Raw genomic sequence first — 21935 nt, forward strand, 5'->3', positions numbered from 1 at the left:
GTTATCTTGGCAGTGGGCAGAACACACATGCTGTGTTTGTGGGAAGGCTGGCCAGAGAGGAATGCTGGGAGACAGACAGCGGCTCGTCAAGCGAGGGCCAGAGGTTGCTCAGCTGCGGGACAGAGAGAAAACACTGGCTCTGGCAGGTGGCAGCTAAGGTGCAAAGGAATCGCGGCCCGGGACGCCGACGCCGCCGGGCCCCATGGCTGAGCCGGCCCCGGAGGACAGAGGGCTGCGGACCAGGGCTGCTCCCCAGGACGCCTCGGTGAGTGATGGGGCGTCACCTCCATCCTGCTGGGTGGGGGTGAGTTGGGCCTTATTCTCCTCCCTCCGGAACCTTCTGTCCACAAGTGGAGTGAGGCCCAGGCAGCTGGACTCCATTTCCTGGGAGTCGAGCTCGGAATCTCTGCAGCAGTAAGCCCAGGAGACCGGATGGCAGGTGACGTCTGTGGGAACATCCGGATTTATGCTCCAAATGTGGCTACAGCAGGCAGTTGTGCGATCCCAGAGAGAGCTGGGAGGAACAGGCGACAGCCGGGGGCCGAGAGGCTGGGGTCCAAGGGTTCCGCCCTCGTTCCACATAAGAAACGCTTACTTGAGAAATGGCCTTTGACTAAAATTGGGGCGTGGGCAGGATCTGAAGCTGGAGGTTAAATGGGAAGGCTGAAAGGATACCGATCCCCACCCTCCACCCTGCCTCACCCCACCCTACGTTTCTGTGTCTGCCTGCTCTGGGAACGAGGGGGAGAGAGAAGAGTCACTGAGGACGCCACACACCATGGGGAAGGCCACAGCCACCTGGCTGGCCTTGAGATGCTGACTTGAGCCAGGCCACGGGGCCCACCATTCCTGGTGAGCTCGCCACCACCGCAGATGCCCAGCTCTGCTCTGGGAATACCCACGGGGCCGAGCTCAGCAGGAAATGACTCCCAGGAACCGTGACTGCCATGCTCACAGCCTGACCGGGATGTAGACTCCGCGGTGGCTGACTTTGTCCTAGAGGGTCTGACGGTGCAGCCACCATGGCTTAGGAAGCTGACCTCCAGGATTGCGGGCAGGAATCTGTGGCTCCCATTCTCTTTTCTCCAATCCTGTCACTCAAGGTGCCAAGAGAACCAGGAGATGAGGGCTACATATCATATGTCCAGAAATTTTAAAGTTGTTAAGCTAAAAACTATGAAATAAAAACATTTCTATCCTCTTACCTTCATGTACCTTCCCCTCAACCTAGAATGCCAGGTGTAAATTTAAAACTTCTAGGACTTCAGCCCTGGCCAGATAGCTCATTTGGTTGGAGCATCATCCCAATGAGCCAAGGTTTCCGGTTCGATCCCCAGTCAAGGCACATACAAGAATCAACCAAGGGCCGAAACCGGTTTGGCTCAGTGGATAGAACGTCGGCCTGAGGACTGAAGGGTCCCAGGTTCGATTGCGGTACCTTGGTTGCGGGCACATCCCCGGTGGGGGGTGTATAGGAGGCAGGTGATCGATGTTTCTCTCTCATCGATGTTTCTAACTTTCTATCCCTCTCCCTTCCTCTCTGTAAAAAATCAATAAAAAATATATTTTTTAAAAAATCAACCAAGGAATGCATCAATAAATGGAACAACACATCTCTCTCCCTCCCTCTCCTTCTTTCCCTCTTTCTCCCTTCCTCTCTCTCTCTCTCTCTCTCTCTCTCTCTCTCTAAAAATCAATAAATTAAAAATAAAATAAAAATTCTAGGACTTCTTGGAGGAACAACTAGAATGTGCTGGCACAGGGAAACCAGCTTCCAACCCAAACCACAGCCTGTCTCCCTCCTCTGCCCACCCCAGCTCCACACGTGACCGCACACACCCACCCTGCCCACACACATTCCAGAAACACTCTCCCCAGACAAATGCCCCCGTGGCCGGGGGTGCCCCGTCGGGCAGGACTGTCCGTCAGGAGGAGGGGCCTGGGCAAGGTCCACTCAGGCCCTGAGAGTGCACTCGCGGTCATTCGCACGGGGATTCTGGGGCCCTGGTACGTGGGGTGGCCAGTGTCCTTAGCCACAGACGCCTCAGTCCGTGGGCAGGATCCTGACCAGAGGAGGAGGAGAGGGGCCCAGGCCTCCGGGCAGAACTCAGGTGTGAGACCTGAGCGGGACATTTTAGAAAAGGGCCCGGCTGGTCCCCTCCGCCAAGAACAAAGCCTGTGTGTGTGTCCCCAGCACGCGCCCTCAGCACGCCGCTGCTTGTCCAGGCCGCGGGCTCCCCATCTCAGAATGAGGACCCTGTGCTCTGTGCTCCCAGTCTCCTTCCTCTCTGTGCTCCGACCGAGGAGTTCGATCAGAAGTTAATAGAAGGAGAAATTACAGTGTAGCCCAGCAGGAGCCGAGCTGGTTACCTACAAATAAACCTGCTTTTGCCTTTTGGGTGTCACCTGTCAGGAATTCAAGTGATGTTCTGACAGTCGTACTGATTAAGGTGTCAGCCGAGTAGATATTTAAGTATCTGGAAAATACAGCGCGTTTGTCAAAACCTCAGGAAGAGCCTCACAAATCCTTCCTGGGAGCCAAGGAAAGTATTTCAAATGGGACAGAGGCCACAGATTCTCCTCTTTGGAAAGCCGAGCTGCCTGTGCTGCTCCCAAAGGCACAGTCCCCTGAGGGGTGTTGGGGTCTGGGCTGCCCCAGGCGGTCCAGGGCGCAGGGGATGCTCTTTCCTCTGAGCCCCAGCACCCTCACCTCCTCAGAGCACCTACCTACCTGGAAAGTGGACACCTCCCCTCCCCGCTGGCTTGAGATCACCTCCAGATTCCAAACTGTCCAAGTTTCCTTTCTCAGCAGCCCCTCCCCCGGAAATCTAACCTGGGGAGCGCCAGATGTTTGCTTGCAGAAGCAGTTTCTGAGCTAACTCGTGTCTTATACCCATTGGCTACTATCCTTCCTGCAGGTATTTGCTGTTTAAAAACAAGCAAACAAACAGGATGCTTATTAGCCCGTAGAATCTCTGGTAAGGCAACAGAAGTAAATGGTAAAGCTAGGCGCTGCGGATGCTGGTGGTGGAGGTGGTAGGGGCCGTGCTGGGAACCAGCAGCTTTCTGATCTGCTCTTGGTCTTCCCAGGAGCTTCATTCTCTGCCTCTGAGGGTGCAGACCCGCTCACCTCCTCCACCTCCACCCCTGGCCCACGTCTTAGAGGCATTAGCAGCTGGAGGTCGAGGTGGGAGTAGACATCTGGAGTTCTACTCGCTGGCCAGCTCTCTCAATTTGAAAACATATTTTGAAATATTTCAGACAGTTCAGTTGAAAGAATAGTGAGCCCTCATATACTCGCCAAGAGCCCGATCCCGAACGCCCTTTACCCTCCTCCCTTATGTATCCCTCTCTGTTCTGTTCCCCAAAGATAGTGCTTCGGCCGAATGAGCTGTTTATCTTTCCCACGTTTCCCTGTATAACTTAGGATCTTAATGGTACTAGTTCTAACATTAAACAAGCTAAGTAGCCATGGTCTGCGGTTTCCAGACTCTCCCAGAAATCCGTGGGCCACTCGCAGTGGGCCTGCCGCGGACTGTCACCTGTACTTACCTCCTTCCACGCATTGCTCTGGAATGTCCTCTCCGAGGACCTCGCACCTCCACCATCGCAGCGAGGCTTTGACAAAGACGGCTGGTGTCATTTTCACAGAAACCATAGTCATGTTATTTTCCTACACAGCACCTTATATACACAGTGAAAATACACCGACTGGCTGCTTGAGGTCAACCTGCCTCTACGCCTCGCCTGTCTTGCTCCATCCTAATCACCTGTCTCACCCGCTAAAATCTAAGCTTCTCAAAGACTGTCTTTCCCCCTGTCACATCCCAAACTCCGTGCCTGAAACGTGCGTGGGCTCCCAATATGTGTTTGTTGGATGCTTGATTGATTGACTGCAGGAATGCATCAGCGTGTGACTGGCCTCTGTGAGGGAAGGAGACCAGAGGCAGCAGGAACTCGTTAGCGAATACATACTTTCCCCTGCACTACAGAATGGAGGGAAATTTGAATGCATGAAAAAACGGAAACTTTCCTGGGCAGGGTTTTTTCTAGGCTGCAACGATTAAATGATTGAATTGATAAAATAGAAGGAATTCAGATCTGCAGACGGTCAGTACCATTCAAAGGTATCAGCTGATACCACAAAACATCGATTTGTTTGATGGACGTTCAAATACAGCACCACTCCAGCAATAATAGCAACAAGACGAAGGAGGAGGAGGAGGAGAAAGAGCAGGAGCAGGAGCAGGAGAAGGAGAAAGGGACTTCCTTTGAAATCTCCCAACAGCCTTTTCAGTAGCTTTGTTGTGCAAAACTCCCCATCAAAATAAGATGCAACTTTTCTGAGGATGGTGTCCTCAGAAACTTGGAGCATTGGCTTGTTGACTAGCGCTTTTCCTCTCACATGCTGATAGGTGAAGCCTGTTTGACATTAGGAGATACTAAGTCAGATGCGGGGAAGAGCAAGTCAAAGGCCTGTTCCCAGCTCAGGTCCTCCCAGAGCACAGAGGCTCACAACGCTCCCTCCCGTCCAGAGACTGGTTCTCATCCACCGTGGACCGCTTGGGTTCACGGCCCACCAGCCTGCAGTTGAGGTTCTCTGGGGCCAGGAGCTGGACTGGCGGTGTGGGGGTGGGGGGTAGGCGTCCTAAAGCTCTCTCTGCGGGAAGAGGAGATGTGCCCTCATCGAGGCTCCCATTGTCTCACAGCCCTTGGGCTCCACCTGCCCAAACCCATGTTTTGCCAGTTCAGGATCTCAGCCACGCTAGCTGCTGCTCTCACCTGCCGGGTCTCCCCCTCAGCTTATCCTGTGTCCTCGGCAGCTTCGGAAAGAGCCCCTCACCTTGTCATGTCTCCCTGCAGGGCCTCCAGGACAGCCTGTTCTCCTCTGAAAGTGACAACAGCCTGTACTTCACCTACAGTGGCCCGTCCAACACCTTGGAGGTCCAGGGCCTCAGCTACCAGGTAGAGGCACACCTAAGAACAAGGTGGGAAGGGCCGGCAGAGAAGGCCAAACAGGCCCCTAAGTGGAAGGGAAGGGGCCCTCTGATCCCAGAGACAGAGCGCGGTCCATGGTACGGCCCCGCGGGATGGGTGCAAGCCCCACGCAGGCCCCTTCAACGGCCCTGGGGTTTCCAGGCATAAACAGAGACCCGTGGTAAAACATGAAGCAAACTGTGTGAACCTGTGGGGAGAAAAATCTCTAGAACGCTTTATTAACTTTATATTTTAAAACAAGTTTAGACTTCTGAAAAAAAGTTGCAAAAGTAGTGCAGCGTTCCCATTACCCTTTGTCCCACTTTCCCTGATGTTAACATCTTGCTTACCTGTAGTCCGTAGCACAGTGATCACAACTAAGGTATTACAGTGGTATGAGACTAGTAACTAAACTACAGACTTCATGTAGGTTTTTTTCACTTTTTGAATCTTTTTTAAATGCACTGTCCCTGGAGCTCAATAAAACATTCAGAGTGCAGGTGCCTTTCCCACACTTCCCCAGGGGCAGACCCCGGGTGGCCAAGGTGAAATATGGTGGGGCCTGGGATGGAGGCCCAATTCTGGCTTCCTGTGGAGGTGAGTTGGGACGAGCTAACGAGCCATGCCATAACCTCTCTCTGCACTGCCACTTGCTAGCTCTGTGACCATGAGCAAGCTACTACCTGCTCTGAGCTTTATTAGAACAGGGATTCTAATCACACCCATGTAATAGGTTTGCAATGAAGACTGAATGAGACAATGAATGTAAATTGATTAATACAATGCCTTGCGCACAGTAAACATTCGGTAAATTCCTGTTATTATTGAGTGAAGGCATCTTTTTACTTGAGGTGTTTTTGTTTCCGTTCTGCTGTGACACATGTTTCCCAGGTGTTACCTTCAGACTTGGAAATGGCAGCTCCAGGCTCTCAGGATGGTGGGCTCAGCCTCCGTGCCTGGGAGCCCCTGCGGGGGAGCCCCTTGGGCCTGTAGTATCAGCGGGAGGAGGGCTCCTGTAGTGAGCCGAACAGAAGCTCCCGAAGCTGCTGAGCCCCCAGCTCTCTGAGGAACCCCCTGATGTCTCCCCACAGGTGGACGTGGCCTCCCAGGTGCCCTGGTTTGAGCAGCTGGCTCAGTTTAAGATGCCTTGGGCCTCTCATAAGGACTCCTGTGAGCTGGGCATCCAGAACCTGAGCTTCAAAGTGAGGAGTGGGCAGATGCTGGCCATCATAGGGAGCTCAGGTACCGCGAAGGGCAGGCGGTGGGGCCATGGGATGCAGAATGGTCCCTTGGACAGATGGATGCTCTCACAGAACCCTTTCCTGACTAGTAGAGTCCTCTAGCCGAGTGTTTGAGAGCACAGGTTCTGGGGCCAAGGCCTGAGTTCAAATCTCTGCTGCTCCACTTGGCAGCTCTCAGGCAGCTGCTGAGAATCCTTGGTGTGGAATCGGGACTGAGCCTTTTGAAGCTGCAGCCGTAACACCTGTAGTTGAGACAAGTCAAAAACCTCTCCAAGATCCTCAGGCAGCTTCAGAACTGAATGTTCTTTTCAGGGGACTCCTCCACCACAAGAGCATTCATTGCTCCCCCACAATCAGATTCCGGTTATGGTCAGACAGTGGGTAGACACAGCCCCTCCAAGTCTGGGCCCAAGCTTCAACCCTCTGCACAGCTCCAATGCTTGCAGTGCCTCAGTCACTTCCACGTGCCAGACTTGGCATTGCCAAAGGCGGGGATGGAAGGGGCCTCGGAGAACAGAGTCCACTCTCGTCATTGTCTTCTACCTTTCTTTCTCCTTACCTGTTTGGAAGCATCTTTACAGGAGGGTTTTCAAATTATCCAGCCCTCCATATTTCTAGAGTGTCTTCCCCCTGCCTTCTCTCTCTCTCTCTCTCTCTCTCTCTCTCTCTCTCTCTCTCTCTCTCACACACACACACACACACAAACTCTCTCTCTCTCTCTCTCTCTCTCTCTCTCTCTCTCTCTCTCTCTCTAAGGACATACATTTCATGCAGACCTAGAACTAGAACTTTGGTCTCCTGATTATAATCTCAGATAAAAAATTTCTCCCTTACATCGTGTTAGAGACAGCACTTTATGCCTTTTCATTAATCATTACCAGAAGTACAGATTACTCAACTTTTTAAACATCTGCTCCAAATTTTTACAATCTTCAGATAGGGAAGTTCTGTTTATTGTCTAACCAAAGATCAAATGTGTGTAAATGTACTTTGTCACTGGAACACCCCCACAGGTCATATCCTAACTGCTTGTGGCCCTGTCCCTGCAACTCTGACCTAAATAGGAAAAAAAGTAGGTACTTCATAGGCCAGCTTTATTTTTGTTTCTAATCCCTGGTGGCTCTTCTTGTTTTATCTGGTTTCTCTTTAAGAATTAATAATCTAGGAGACGCATGGGCTGTTACCAGGCCATCTCGCTGCACAGAGCCCTGCAGCTGCCAGCATCCCTGGTTGGGAGATGCTACGTTGAGCAGGTCCTTTGACCACAGGCTCAGTGGGTTTAGCTTCGGGTTTGCTTGGCAGAAATTATTAAGATGATTTCTTAGAAAGGCTTATCAATGATACTTGTGATATTTACTCCACTCACACAAAACAATTCTGGTTATAGTTTTCTTCAATCTTTATTGTTGAAAGTATTACAGATGTCTCCTCTTTCCCCCATTGACTCCTTCTAGCCGGTCCCTGCCCGCCGCCCAGGCCTTCACCACACTATTGTCTGTGTCCATGGGTTATGCATATATGCATGCAAGTTCTTTGGTTGATCTCTTCCCACCCACCCATCCTCCCCCGCCTTCCCTCTGAGATTCCACAGTCTGTTCCATGCTTCTATGTGTCTGGCTCTATTTTGTTCATCAGTTTCTAGTTCTAATTTAACAAATAAAACAGCCCAGGCATTTTGGCTACTTCTATGGACTCAGCAGTGCCAAAGGTGCTCCCCCATAAACGAATGTACTGCCCCGGAGATCCCTTTTGTGAGGATCTCGAATGCAAGTGTTTGCTCCCGGTTCAGGGGGGTCTCCCCAGTCATACCAAATGCTGGAACGGTACCCACTGCTCTCACTGGTAGGGCTGTCGAAGGAGGAACACACAAGGCCAAAAGGGGTAAAGAATCATGAATTTATTAGGTCATCTGGAAGCCCAGATGGGCTGAGCCCCAAAATGGCGCCAGCACCCAAAGACGGGGAGTCAGAGGTGACCTAACACTCACAAAGTCTTGTTTCGGAAACGCGGCCTTTCCCCTCCTGACTGGGAATCCCACGGTCCCTGCGAATGTTGGCCAAGTCCCCTGTGCTCCCAGAGCCTGGAGCCGAAGTCCAAGGCTGAGCAGGGCACAGGGCCAGAGCCCACCGCTCTCGTTTCTCTCCTGGCCACTTGCCTCCACCTCAGTTCTCAGGGACCTTGAGAGAGGTGCACCCGGGAGGCAGCGTGCAGGTCCCCTTCTGCCCCGAAAACCTGTGGTCCCTATGCAGAAGGAGCCCTGGGGAAGCTTCTTGATTTTTACTTTTTTTGCACAGAGGCCTGGGGGCTGCCTGCAGGAGGCGCCTGGTTTGTGTCAAAGACTCGTTACCTGGTGTGTATGGGCACCTTCCTTGTTTGGAAACAGTTGGAAGATTTGCTCGCTAAAAGGGATTTGTAGACAGGCTCCCACCTGGGGGATGTGGACAGGCTCTTCCAGCTCTGTCCCACGAGGTGCTCTCAGATCCTGAGCCCAGTTCTCTTTCACGGTTTAAATGGCTGTCAAAGAAAGAGTCTCACTGAGCATCCGGAATCCTGGTGCAATCTGGTGCTTCCCCAAAGCGATAGCAATCACCACGTCATTCAGAAGTGGGTGGTATGCATTTGTGTGCAATGGATCATTGTTTTGTTGTGTTTTTGTTGTTGTTGATGATGTTGTTGTTTTTTAGAGAGAGTAAATAGTATCACTGATAAAAATAAGAGCATGTAGGCCCTGGCCAGATAGCTCAGTTGGTTAGAGCATCATCCCAATACCCCAACGTTGTGGGTTTGATCCCTGGTTGTGGCACATACAAGAATCAACCAATGAATGCATAAATAAGTGAAACAACAAACTGATCTCTCTCTCTCTCTCTCTATCTCTCTCTATCTCTATCTCTTCCTCCATCTCTAAAATCAATTTAAATTTTTTTTAAATAAGAGCATGTAAGGTGGAGAGGAACTCAGAACACACATGTACACTGTGCTGTAGTTTTAAAATCATTCCCACATTTATTACTTTTCTATTTTTTTCTCCCTTACTTCTGAAAATAGATTCGCTTTCACATTTTTTAAAAGACACGCTATTAATTCTTCAAATTAGTCCTTCCCACAAAGCCAGCTTCTGAGCCAAACGAGTTGAATGGCGAAATGCCACTGGCGTATTTGCCAGCCCCCAATGGTTCAGCCTCACTGTGCAGTTAACGCCAACCTTGCTCCCGAGGGAGGGGACACACTCCAGGCACAGGCAGGCCTGTGGCAGCCCCAGCTCCATCCTTCTCCTGCCACTCCGCCCCTGGCGGACCTGGCTTCATCCCCTAGCATCCCTGTGCCCGCATCCCTGTGCTCAGGGTGGCGGTGGGCAAAGGCCGGGCGTTCCAGTGCTGAGCTGCCCCATCCAGGGCTGAGCGCGGTGCCTCTTCCCTAGGACCAGTCCCTTCTGTGAGGACAGACCGCCCAGGGTCACCGGGGCCTCCAGGCTGGCCCCGCAGGCTCTGTGATCTCAGGGATGTCTCTGGTGGCTTCGCAGGTTGTGGGAGAGCCTCTTTGCTGGACGTGATCACTGGGCGAGGCCACGGTGGCAGAATTAAGTCAGGTCAAATCTGGATCAACGGGCGGCCCAGCACGCCCCAGCTGGTGAGGAAGTCTGTGGCCCACGTGCGCCAGCACGACCAGCTGCTCCCCAACCTGACTGTCCGCGAGACCTTGGCTTTCGTGGCCCAGCTGCGCCTGCCCAGAACCTTCTCCCAGGCCCAACGTGACAAAAGGGTAACTGACTCCGCGACCCCAAAAACCATGACATCCTCCCCGTCCCTGCCTCAGGACCCAGCCACCGGTGGTTTGAACAACCCAGCTCACCACCCATCCATCCATCCATCCATCCATCCATCCACCCACCCACCCACCCACTCACCCATCCACCCACCCATCCATCCATCCATCTATCCATCCATCCATCCATCCATCCATCCATCCATCCATCCATCCATCCATCGTAGGCTCAGCCCTGCCTTTCACCAGCCTTTAAAGCCCCATAGCCCTCTGTAAGCCATCTCAGCCCAGTTGGTTCCCTTCACAGCAGGTGCCAAAATGTGTGATGAGCGTTTACTTTGTGGTCCTCCATGTGGGCAGGGAGTCCAACTGCCTTGTGTCCAAGACACAGCCACATTCCCAACACACGGCATCCGTGCATGGGCATCAGTGTATCAGGGAAACGAAAGCTGGGGCTTTAAACCCATCCAGAGATGCAGGTGTCTTGATACTTTTGAGCAAAATAGGTCTGGCCCTGAGCGAGGCCCGGCCCCTCTGGTCCTCAGGTGGACGACGTGATCGCGGAGCTGCGGCTGCGGCAGTGCGCCAACACGCGCGTGGGGAACACCTACGTGCGGGGGGTGTCGGGGGGCGAGCGGCGGAGAGTCAGCATCGGGGTGCAGCTTCTGTGGAACCCAGGTGAGGGCTGTGGGTGCCGGACGGGCATGAGGGGCCTGGGTTGCCCACCTGGCTTAGCCTGGTCTAGACAGGCTCCTGCCGACTTACCAGGCCCCTCTCTCCCCCGGAAGGAATCCTCATCCTGGACGAGCCCACCTCGGGGCTCGACAGCTTCACGGCCCACAACCTGGTGAAGACCCTGTCCCGGCTGGCCAAGGGCAACAGGCTGGTGCTCATCTCCCTGCACCAGCCTCGCTCCGACATCTTCCGGCTGTTCGACCTGGTCCTCCTGATGGCATCGGGCATCCCCATCTACCTGGGGGCGGCCCAGCACATGGTCCAGTACTTCACCGCCCTCGGCCACCCCTGTCCTCGCTACAGCAACCCCGCTGACTTCTACGGTGAGCCAGCCAGGCCGTGGCCTGGGACACAGGGCTCCCCAGAGCCTGGTGGATAGATTAGGGGGGCGGGACGAGGATGGGGGTGGGCAGAGCGGGCGCTAGCATCAAATGCTGGAAATGAGGCCTGAAAAAGGCAGCTACTGGCATAGCCACTCCTGCGCGCACACAGATTAAAAATTCCACGTGTGCCAAGCTGGAGGGATGGGATCCAAGAGAGTTTGGATCAATGTCTAGAATCGTGGCCTTTACTCAGCCTCCATACAGAAACAGGATATTTGAAATTGGGAGGCCTCCAGGAAATCTTAAAGCTGCACCCACAGAGGCAGCGAGCCAGAAGGCGCTGGGTGAGGGTGGGGGTGGGGCGAGGGGGAGCCGGGGCGCAGGCCAGCTCAGGGCCTTTGGTGGTCTCGGACAATGAACCTCTAGACGTGAAATTGCTCTGTCAGCGCCGGAGCGGCCCTTCTGCTGGGGCCCTGAGCCCTCAGCCTGTGGCCCTCCGGGACACGCGGACACTGTCTTCATTCCTGCGGGGAGAGTTGCCTCCCAGATGCCTGCCCTGAAAGCAGGTGCCCAGCCCTGAGTGCCGAGGGACGCGGTGCTGCTGGGCAGGCCGCACCCGTGTGCCGGGCCCGGGGGAGCGGCGGCCATGGCGTACCCCATGGCTGGCTGCGGCCCCAGCCTTCTCCCAGGACGGCCTGGGGTAGAGAGGGCCCTACCATAAGCATGATGACAGGGGCCGTCTCCTTGAGGGCAGACACAGGGCCCAAAGGTACCACACCCCAACAGGGTGTCCCTTTGACCCTCACAGCCCTGCCCGGCCAAGGTCACCTCCATCCGCACAGATGAGAAGACGGGAATCCAAAGAGTTAAACACCTGTTCCCAGCCCGTGTGCCAGCCCCCACCCTGACCCCGGGCCCTACTGCCCACCCTCCTCCTCCCAGCGTCCACCCTCCCACCCTCCCCTAGGAGGGCAGGCACTCTCTTCATCCGCCAGCCCCCACCCTGCGCTCTCGCACGGTGTGAATTCACCCAGAGGTCACCCCCTCCCTCCCTCCCTCCCTGTGTCAGGTGCCAGCCAGGCTTCAGGCCAGCCGTCCCCAGATAAGGGGGCAGAGGGCACCTGCCAACCTGCCACCGGGAGGAACTGCAGTAACCCCGGGGCCGGGTTACCAGAAGTCAAACACCCATATCAGACCTGAAAAAAACTTGCTTTTTCTTTACTTTTTATTGTCACCATTTTTAAAATTTTTTTTGGTGGGGGCTCTTGCCGATAAGACCCTCACCATCACGGGGTGTTGGGGGGTGTGGGCAGAGCCCAGCGGTGTCCAGAGTCCGGCGTCCTGAGCTCCAGCCCTGCACACCGAGGGCACACGTCCCAGTGCACCAGGCCCTCCTAGACATCATCCTGCCCTGAGGATGGGAGGAGGGAAGAGGCAGAGAGGCTCAGGGGTCACCCCAGCCAAGGGCAGGTGGAGGGAGCCTGCAGGGGCTGGGCCAGGAAGGCCCTGGTGTGCCCAGCCAGGGGTGCCCTCCTAGCATGGCAGCGGCCCTGTGGGGGGAGGCCGAGGTCTGGCTCCCAGGTGTCCCCACAGGGTCACGTGGGCTGGGAGGGGACAGCTGGTTCTGCAGCTTGTCATGCTGGCTCCCCCACCTGGGGACAGTGAGAGCTTTACTTGTCATTGACGGGCCCCTGGCACGTCCAGCTGGAACGTCCTTCCCACACGGGCAGGCTGTGTGAGCAGCCACATGACTAACTGACAGGGAGAACTAGAACTTCAGGGGCCCAGAATGCTCGGCCTCGGCTGGGCCAGCCCACCAGGGAGGCTAAGTCCTGCTCACGAGCTGCCGGGACAGCCGGGGTTTCCCTGGGCCACGGGCTGTGGATCCGAAGGTGCAGTGCCTCCTTCTCTGTCCTGAAGATGTCCTGTCAGGAGCCTGGGTGTGGGGCGGGGGTCAGCCCCCACAGGGCCTCCTCTGTGGCCCCCTTCCCCGGAGGCAGGCTTTCTGTGGATGTGGGGGGGCGCAGCCCTGGGGGTCTCTCTGTCCCTCTCTGCTCTGACCGTGCTTCCTGGTCCCCTCCCAGAGGGCCAGGAGGGGCCGGGCCGGCGCTGTGGGCCGGGCCTGTCCCGACGCCTCCCCGTGAGCAGTGCAGGGACGGGCTGCCCGTGACCCCACACGCTCTGCTTACAGTGGACCTGACCAGCATAGACAGGCAGAGCAGAGAGCGGGAAGTGGCCACCAGGGAGAAGGCACAGTCCCTCGCAGCCTTGTTTCAGGAAAACGTGCATGGCTTTGATGACTTCCTGTGGAGAGCGGAGGCCAGGGAGCCGGGCGCCGACTCTGGTTCCAAGAGGTGAGGCGGCCGGGTGGCTCAGTGGGGAGCGCCCTCCGGGAGGTGGCCGCCCCCACGTCCCCGTGACACACTCTCCGCCTTGGCAGCCTGGACCTCCCACGTGACCCCGACCACCTCTCGACGCCCACCCAGCTGCCCGGCCCCGTGCAGCAGTTTACCACGCTGATCCGGTAATTGCCTGCCATTTCTCACACTCACACCCGCCATCCCACCCCACCCCGGGCGAGAGTCTGTTGTAGCCAGTTCAGCCCTATCTACAGCGAGTTGGAAGGAGCAGCTGGAGTTTGAAGTGAACGCAGAGAGGCAAATCCTCGGGGAAAAGGCAGTGTCGCCGAGACCAGCACCAGCTCTGGAGTGTGATGCGGAGCATTCCCGCTATTTTATTCTTTAAACAAAACCCAAATGTCCCGACTGGGCAGGTGACCACAGGCGTCACACAGGCTCGTGGTGAAGAATTCAGACAGCACAGGAGACCCTCCCGTGGGAGGGAAGGAGCCCCGTCACCCACCCTCTGAGGAAACCACAACCTGTGAGGCTAAGGCGTTCCCATGCCCACAAACCTGGTAAAACACAGAAATGGGGTTTTACTCCGCATGTTGTTCTTTGTTCTGTAACCACGTTAGGCTGTTTTTGGGGTGGGGAGGGGGGGGTTACTTAGAATAGATCCCCTGCCCCTCCTGGGTCAGACCTTCCTCGGCAGTCCAATCCAATCCAGCCATGATCCACTTACCCTGGGAGTCCCCGTGGATGGTCAGGCTATTTTAGGCTTTTGCTATTACAAGTAACGGTAGCCAACATCCTTGAACATACCCCCTTTACATGCCTGACCAGCGATGTCCTCAGGGTGGCTTCTCTAAGTAAAATCTCCAGCCAGACATATCGATGATAAAAGCAACGCCATCATTTACCGAGTCTCTGCCATGAGACAGATGCTTTCATCGGCGAGCTCACGTGGCACTCACAGCAGCTCTGTGAAGTGGCCACGGCTATCCCCACTTTACAGATGAGAAAAACGGGGCTCACAGAGACCCAATGACACGGCCAAGGTCACAGGACGGCTGTACGTTGTTCCCTTGGCACCTTTTGTTGTTTTTAAGGCGTCAGATTGCCAACGACTTTCGAGACCTACCAACCCTCCTCATCCACGGGGCGGAGGCCTGCCTCATGTCCCTGGTCATCGGATTCCTCTATTACGGCCATGGGGCCATCAGGCTCTCCTTCATGGACACGGCGGCCCTCTTGTTCATGATCGGAGCGCTCATCCCTTTCAACGTGGTCCTGGATGTCATTGCCAAATGTGAGTGTCCCCTGCTCCCCGCCACCCACACCTGGAGCAGCCGGGCGGGGCGCGCGGCACCCGCCGCCCCCTGAGCTGGTCCAATGCCAACCTGTGTTGCTCTGAGCTCCCAGGGGAAACAGGTTTATTGAATGTCACCATGATTGTGAAATGAAAGATGATCGTTGTTTTCTAAGTTCACACATTAATATTCATATGCAAATGCCAGCACATTACCGAAGCGTCGTAGCATTCCTCTGCTGGCAGGATTCACACTTGACAGCAGGGTACAAGTCCCAGAATTACAAAGTCCCATCCAAATCAGGATGGTTTTATTCTGCCTTAACACACACACACACACACACACACACACACACACACACACACACACCATTTAGTCAATATAACTGTTTAATTGTACTAAGAGAGACTACCAAACAGGAACACTGGGAGTTAATTTCACTTTGTCATTGTCCTTTTCTCCCCTTTCTTAGGTCACTCGGAGAGGGCGATGCTTTACTATGAACTAGAAGACGGGCTGTACACTGCTGGCCCCTATTTCTTTGCCAAGGTGACTGCTCGGGGCTGAGAGGGAGGCGGGGGGGCACGTGGAGGCAGAGGAAGCTGCCCTCATTATACAGAAGTTACAGAGAAGCATTTTGCTGAGCCAGGGGTGGTAGGTGCCACATTCCCTAGGGCAGTGGTTGGCAAACCGCGGCTCACGAGCCACATGCGGCTCTTTGGCTCCTTGAGTATGGCTCTTCCACAAAAATACCACGGCCTGGGCGAGTCTATTTTGAAGAAGTGGCGTTAGAAGAAGTCTAAGTTTAAAAAATTTGGCTCTCCAAAGAAATTTCAATCGTTGTACTGTTGCTATTTGGCTCTGTTGACGAATGAGTTTGCCGACCACTGACTGCGGCCTAGGGGAGTTTCGGAGACTTGATGCTTTGTAAACACTTACCAGAAGGCCAGGGCTGTGGGCCAGGAATGACCCTTTTCTGGTCAGCAGAAACCTACAAAAGGAAAGGTGGGAAACATCTAACTTACTTCACCTCCCCAGTCCCACCCTGTCCCCTGGGGCAGGGCCGGCAGGTGCTGCCGTTCTCATTTCAAGGAAGTGGAGGCTCAGGGAGGTTGTGTGTCTGTCTCGAGGTCACACAGCTCCCGGGTCTGGGCAGGCGGGGTGGGGACAGGAAACCAGGTCTTATTGGAACAGATACCCACTGCCTCCCTGGGGGAAACTGCTCTGACCTGTCCCAGAGGGAGCACCGGTCACCTGCAGGGGGAGCCAGCCATGAGCTCATGCTCCAGGGTCCCACCTGCCCGCGCCCACCTGCGGCAGCCTGATCCCCGGGAGGGGCGGCGGGCATCGCCGGGAGTTGCTGTCTTCGGCCGTTTATAAAGAACAGCGGCAGACGAAGGCGCTGGCTCCACATCCTTGCAAGGGCCGCTCTTCGCAGATCCTCGGGGAGCTTCCGGAGCACTGTGCCTACATCCTCATCTATGGGATGCCCACCTACTGGCTGGCCAACCTGCGCCCGGGCCCTGAGCCCTTCCTGCTGCACTTCCTGCTGGTGTGGCTGGTGGTGTTCTGCTGCAGGCTCATGGCCCTGTGCGCCGCCGCCCTGCTCCCCACCTTCCACATGTCCTCTTTCTTCGGCAACGCGCTCTACAACTCCTTCTACCTGACCGGGGGCTTCATGATCAGCTTGAGCAACCTGTGGACAGGTGAGGCTTGGCTCCCCGCGCCTGGTCAAGCTTGTGGAGGCCTTCTGCGGCTTCAGCCTGCTTTGGCCTGGAGGTGCGGACTCACCGTTTGGGTCCAGCTGTCCTGCGTGCCGAGGGAATCACCCTGACTCTCTCTCCCTCACCCTCCACATCACAGCGAGCCAGGCCAGTTCTGCCTCCCCCATGTTTCTGAAATGTTCCATCGCCTTAGCCCCTAGCCCTGGTCTTATCATCCGATCTTGGGCCAAGGCCATAGCCTGGTCTCTGTACCCTGGTCCCTCCATGGCCCTCTCAACCCTCCCCATGCAGAGTGAGCTTTCTAAGGGCAAACCCGCGGGGGAGGGCAGGCTGCTCACCACACACTCCAGGCCTCCTCTCCATGATATGTATTTATACAGTCTGCACCGTCCTCGGCTCCTCCTTCGGCCAGGCCTTCCCTGACCCTCCCAGGCAGGGCTCAGGGTTCCTCCTCCCCTCACCCTCAGACCTCCTCAGGGTCAGGACACAGACTGGGAAATCTTGGTCCGGGGCTGCTGAGTCTCTACAGCCCGCCTGCCCGGGGAGGCTGAGTGTGTGCTGGGAGGGTCACCTAATAACTTACTCTCTGGAGTTGTTATGGATCAACGCGCCCTGACCCCGCGGCCACTGGCCACCCCCACCCCCACCCCTGCCCCGAGCTGCCCCTCTGCCCTTTCACCTTCTTGTCCGCTCCCCGCCCTGCTCCTTCAGGGGACTTGCTTCCCCAGGGGCAGGGCCAGCAGGGCCCTCTCTCCAGGCACACTCCGCTGGTGTGAGTAACGTGGCTCTCGCTGTCCTCAGTGCCTGCCTGGATCTCCAACGTGTCCTTCCTCCGATGGTGTTTTGAAGGGCTGATGCAGATTCACTTTAAAGGGCAAACTTACCATTTGGTAGTCGGCAACCTCACCCTCCCTATCCCGGGAGACAAAGTAAGTAGCCGAGGGCTCGGACACCTCGCACGGGCCTCCGTCTGACCATCTCCGTGAGCTCACTGATGTCTGTGTCCCCAGATCCTCAGCTCTATGCACCTGAACTCGTACCCGCTCTACGCCATCTACTTCATCCTCATCGGCATCAGCGGTGGCTTCGTGGCCCTGTACTATGTGTCCTTAAAGTTCATCAAACAGAAATCAAGTCAAGACTGGTGATTCACACCCAGACTCCTGCCCGCTGGCGGGGGACTCGAGCAGACCTTTCCACTGTACTCCCTTCCTCCCAAGAGCCCCCGTGGGGTACAAGGAGGACAGTGAGCACAGCTGCTCAGCAACATCTGGCCACAGTGCTGCAGTGGCACAAGCTGGCCACAGGATGGCAGTAGAATAAAGACAGTCGAAAGGGATTTCTAATCACTGGCCAGAGGCTAAGATGACTGGGAACGTGAAAACCATGCTTGAGACACCTACAATGTTGCTAATTTATTTCCTTTTGATATGTATTTATATAGGCAACTCAATACAGGACGGGAACAAATTAGGTATCAGTTGAGTAACGAGGCCATGCAAGATTGTTTTAAATTGTGTGTTCACTACCCCAAGTCAATTCTCCTTCCATCACCATTTATCCCCCTTTTCCCCCTCTTCTATCGCCACCCCTTTCCCTCTGATAATCACCATACTGTTGTCTGTGTCTATGAGGTGTGGTTTTTGTTTTCTTAGTCTCTTCACCTTTTCACCCAGCCCTCCAAACCCCACCCTTCTGACAGCTGTCAGTCTGTTCTCTGTATCTGTTTCTCTTTTGTTTGTTAGGTCCATTGTTCATTAGATTCACATATAAGTGAAATCACGTGGTATTTGTCTTTCTCTAACTGGCTTATTTCACCTAGCATAATACTTTCCGGGTCCATCCATGCTGTTGCAAAAGGTAAGATTTCATTTTTTTTAATGGCCGAGTAGTATTCCATTGTGTAAATGTACCACAGCTTTTTTATCCACTCATCTACTGATGGGCACTCAGGCTGCTTCCAAACTAGGCAAGAACTGATAGGGCCCAGAGGCAGCAAGAACATAATAGCCAGTGGAATATTTGGCCTCATCTTCCAGAATCCTCGGACTCTGTGTTTAGCCTCGGTCAAGACAGACAGTGACCTAAAAGCTACCAGCGAATTGTATCCCTCTTCTTTGTGTGGGGTCGTGTGCCCCAAAAGCCAAACTGAATAATTAAAAAATGTATTGAGCATCTACTCTGAGCCAGCTACCGTACAAAACACTCAAAACAACCTTTGTGGTAGGGTGGGCATTATCCCACAGATGAGGAAACTGAGGCACAGACAAGTTTGTGTGCTAAGCAAGGTCACATAGCTACTATGTGGTGGAATCTCGTGGGGGTCAAAAAAGCCTTTTCAGTCTTCAGAAGTTAGAGGGCAGAAGGCAAGGCCTGAGCCATGGTAAGGCTTGGAATCCCAGGAAGGTTCCAGAAGGTTGAAGAGTTTTATAGAGGCTGTGCCAGCTCAGCCAGGTCTCTTCCAGTTGCATCTCACTGGCCTTGGCTGGGTCTCAGGACCAGCCTTGAAGCTCTCACCGTGGCCAGGGTATGGGATGGTGCAGGCCCAGGTCACCTGCTTCATGTCTGAGCATTGAGGACCATTTGAACCCAAACAGGAGCAGGGAGAGGAGGAAAGAGATTGTTCCCAAAGGAAAACCAGAGTCTGAAACCAAAGGAGGTGGGTTTAGGAGGCAAAGTGTTCACCACAGATTCCCCAGGTCCTGGTGACTTCGAGTGTGGTCCCCTGGCTGGCAGCATGGGCCTCACCTGGGAACAGGTTAGACAGCAGCATCTCAGGCCCCACCCAGACCCACTGCTTCAGAATCTGCATCTTAAGAAGACCCCTGGGTGATGTGTGTGCACGTTGAAGGAGCAGTGTCCTTATACAACCATCACACTCGGGATATTCGCATTGTTACATTGTACGTTTACATGGCCACCATCCAATGGGCAGACCCGATTCAAGATTCACTCATTGCTCTGACAATGCCCATCACAGCAAAGGATCCAGATCAGGATCAAGTGCTGGATCTAGTTGTCAATGGTCTCCTTCAGTTTACAACAATCCTCAACTTTCCTGACCTTGACACAAATATTTTATGGAATAGCTCTCAATTGGCATTTGTCTGGTATATGTTCACGATTAAATCAAGGTCATGTGCCTTTGGCAGGGATGTCACAGGAGCAATGCAGTCTTCTCGTTGCATCCTGTCAGGGGATTTCGATCTGTCCCGCTTGATGAGAGGGGTGTGTGCCCGGCTTCTCCACAGTCAAGTCCCTGCTTCCCCTGCTTTTGTAATAAAAAAGCATTTTGTAGGTAGATACTTTGAAACTATGTAAAGCTCCCATTCCTCATTAAACTTTCTATTTATTCATTTGAAAATTTGTCAATATAAATGTGTGGTTTCCTATTTTGTTCAATGTCTTGCCTCCCTTTACTATCCTTATTAATTTTGATGCGCAAATTGTCCCTGATTTGGCCATGGGAGCCCACGCTAGCTGGCGTCTGCATCCTTTTGACACGTCCCCATCATTCTTTCACAACAAAGCAGCTCAGGCTCATCTTGTACATTCCCACCCTGTCCTGGAAGCAGCCATTCCTCTGAAGCATATTGGTTCCTCTTAGTGGAAAATGGTATTTAATAGCCAAGATCTGAGTGATAAGTATGCTCATTACTACTGGGGTGTCACTGCTCTCAGGCCTTCTCCGTGGGCAAAGCTAAGGAATATATATACAGTATATATAATCTCCACGTTCATGTTTCCAATTCCAATCCAGCACCACAGCGTTGATTCTTGTCCTCTCCCTTTTCATAGCGGTAATTTCCTCCTCTGATTGTAAGAAACTTGCCTTCCATGATCCTTAATAGTTTCACTCATTTGGTTAATCCCTGTGTATAACCAATCTCCCATCTACACCGCATGCCTCTGACCCTCCTCACGCTGCTTGGGCTGTAACTCCCATCTCAAGCGGTCCCCGAGTCTGCACAGTGCCTTCCTCACCCTATTCTGGTCCACCACAGCCCCTCCACCCTCACCCCCACCCCCACTACGGTCCCCAGAGTCTGCACAGTGCCTTCCTCACCCTATTCTGGTCCACCACAGCCCCTCCCTCCACCCTCACCCCCACCCCCACTACGGTCCCCGAGTCTGCACAGTGCCTTCCTCACCCTATTCTGGTCCACCACAGCCCCTCCACCCTCACCCCCACCCCCACTACGGTCCCCGAGTCTGCACAGTGCCTTCCTCACCCTATTCTGGTCCACCACAGCCCCTCCACCCTCACCCCCACCCCCACTACGGTCCCCGAGTCTGCACAGTGCCTTCCTCACCCTATTCTGGTCCACCACAGCCCCTCCACCCTCACCCCACCCCCACTACACTGGTCACCTAATGGCTTTAGGCCTAAATGGAGAAGGGAGAAGGAGGAAGAGGACCTTGGGATTTTTCTTTAACTCCCCAGTGATTCCAATGTGCAGGGAGGGTGGACAGCCAGAGGCCCATCTGTCCCTGTGAGAGGTACAGCCACTCAGCCTGCTGAGGCTGCCATAGCTCGGGGGGTGGGGTGGGGTGGGGGGCTCTGGTGTGCAGGGCAAGGGGCCAAGTGCCAGGGCAGCAGAGATGGAGAAACTCCAACAGCCACCATTTCTTTTCTTTCCCCCTAGACTCTAGAGTACCCCAGTTCTCCACCCTGGCTCCCCACCCGGGAGCTCTAACACATGCCAGTGTGGATCTACCCCCAGCAATTCTGACTCCGCTGTTTTTAAAACGGTTTCCCAGGGCAGGTGAGGCCGGGAGAACCAGGGCTCTAGAGGCACGTGCAGTTCCGTTGGCCCTCCCTGCATCGCAAGGGGTAGAGAGCTACGTGTCACGACCAAGAACAGGGATTGCAAACTTTTCCTGGTAAGAGTCAGAGAGTAAATATTTTAGGCTTTGCGGCCATAGTCTCTGTTGCAATTACTCAACTCTGTTGTTGCAATGTGAAAGCCACCGCAGACCACTCTACAGTATGGGTGGTGGGCTGCGTTCCAATGAAACATTATTTACAGGAACAGGCCGCCTGCTGGATTTGGCCCCAGGCTCTAGTCTGCAGACCCTTGATCAAAAGGGAATGGTCTTGAAATTTGCATTTTAACACCCCCCTCCCCCGCCCCCGCTCCCCCGAAACTTCAAGTTATGCTATTGACGGGGACATTTTAATTAAGCAGAAAATAATTACCTGTATTGACTCGAATATTTCCTGATGGGATTTAACTGTTCTGGTTCCTATAAGGATTAGTTAAGACATAATCCTGCCCTGGGACGAGCTAGTTCCCTGGTCGGGCTCACAGAGGTAGAGCTCGCATTTGCTTTTTTCTTTCTCCCGCTTTTCTTCTGGTTTTGATCGCAGATTAAGCAGCCAGCAGCAGCGGTATTTAAATCTACACCAAATCCAAATGTTAACTACAGACCTGGGGCCTGGGGTTCTACTGAGACTCAAATGAGTCACTTAGCAGAGGCGTTCAGCTCAGCCACCTGTGCCGCTGTCCCTGGGGCA

General features: G+C 54.3%; 1 protein-coding gene across 1 annotated transcript; it reads left to right on the top strand.

Annotated features, from left to right (window-relative positions):
• Positions 1–202: 202 nt before the first annotated feature.
• ABCG8 (ATP binding cassette subfamily G member 8) lies at positions 203–17565 on the top strand (the record flags this gene model as incomplete). The annotated part of the gene is made up of 13 exons (XM_079792585.1): positions 203–265; positions 4864–4965; positions 6069–6219; positions 9742–9980; positions 10529–10661; positions 10772–11041; positions 13233–13395; positions 13482–13565; positions 14493–14692; positions 15166–15242; positions 16132–16399; positions 17219–17346; positions 17428–17565. The coding sequence occupies 13 exons, from the start codon at positions 203–205 to the stop codon at positions 17563–17565; spliced, it is 2016 nt and encodes a 671-aa protein (XP_079648711.1).
• Positions 17566–21935: the final 4370 nt, after the last annotated feature.

This window comes from Cnephaeus nilssonii (genome assembly GCF_951640355.1).
Source record: "Cnephaeus nilssonii genome assembly, chromosome: 15".
Classification (NCBI taxonomy): Eukaryota; Metazoa; Chordata; class Mammalia; order Chiroptera; family Vespertilionidae; genus Cnephaeus; species Cnephaeus nilssonii.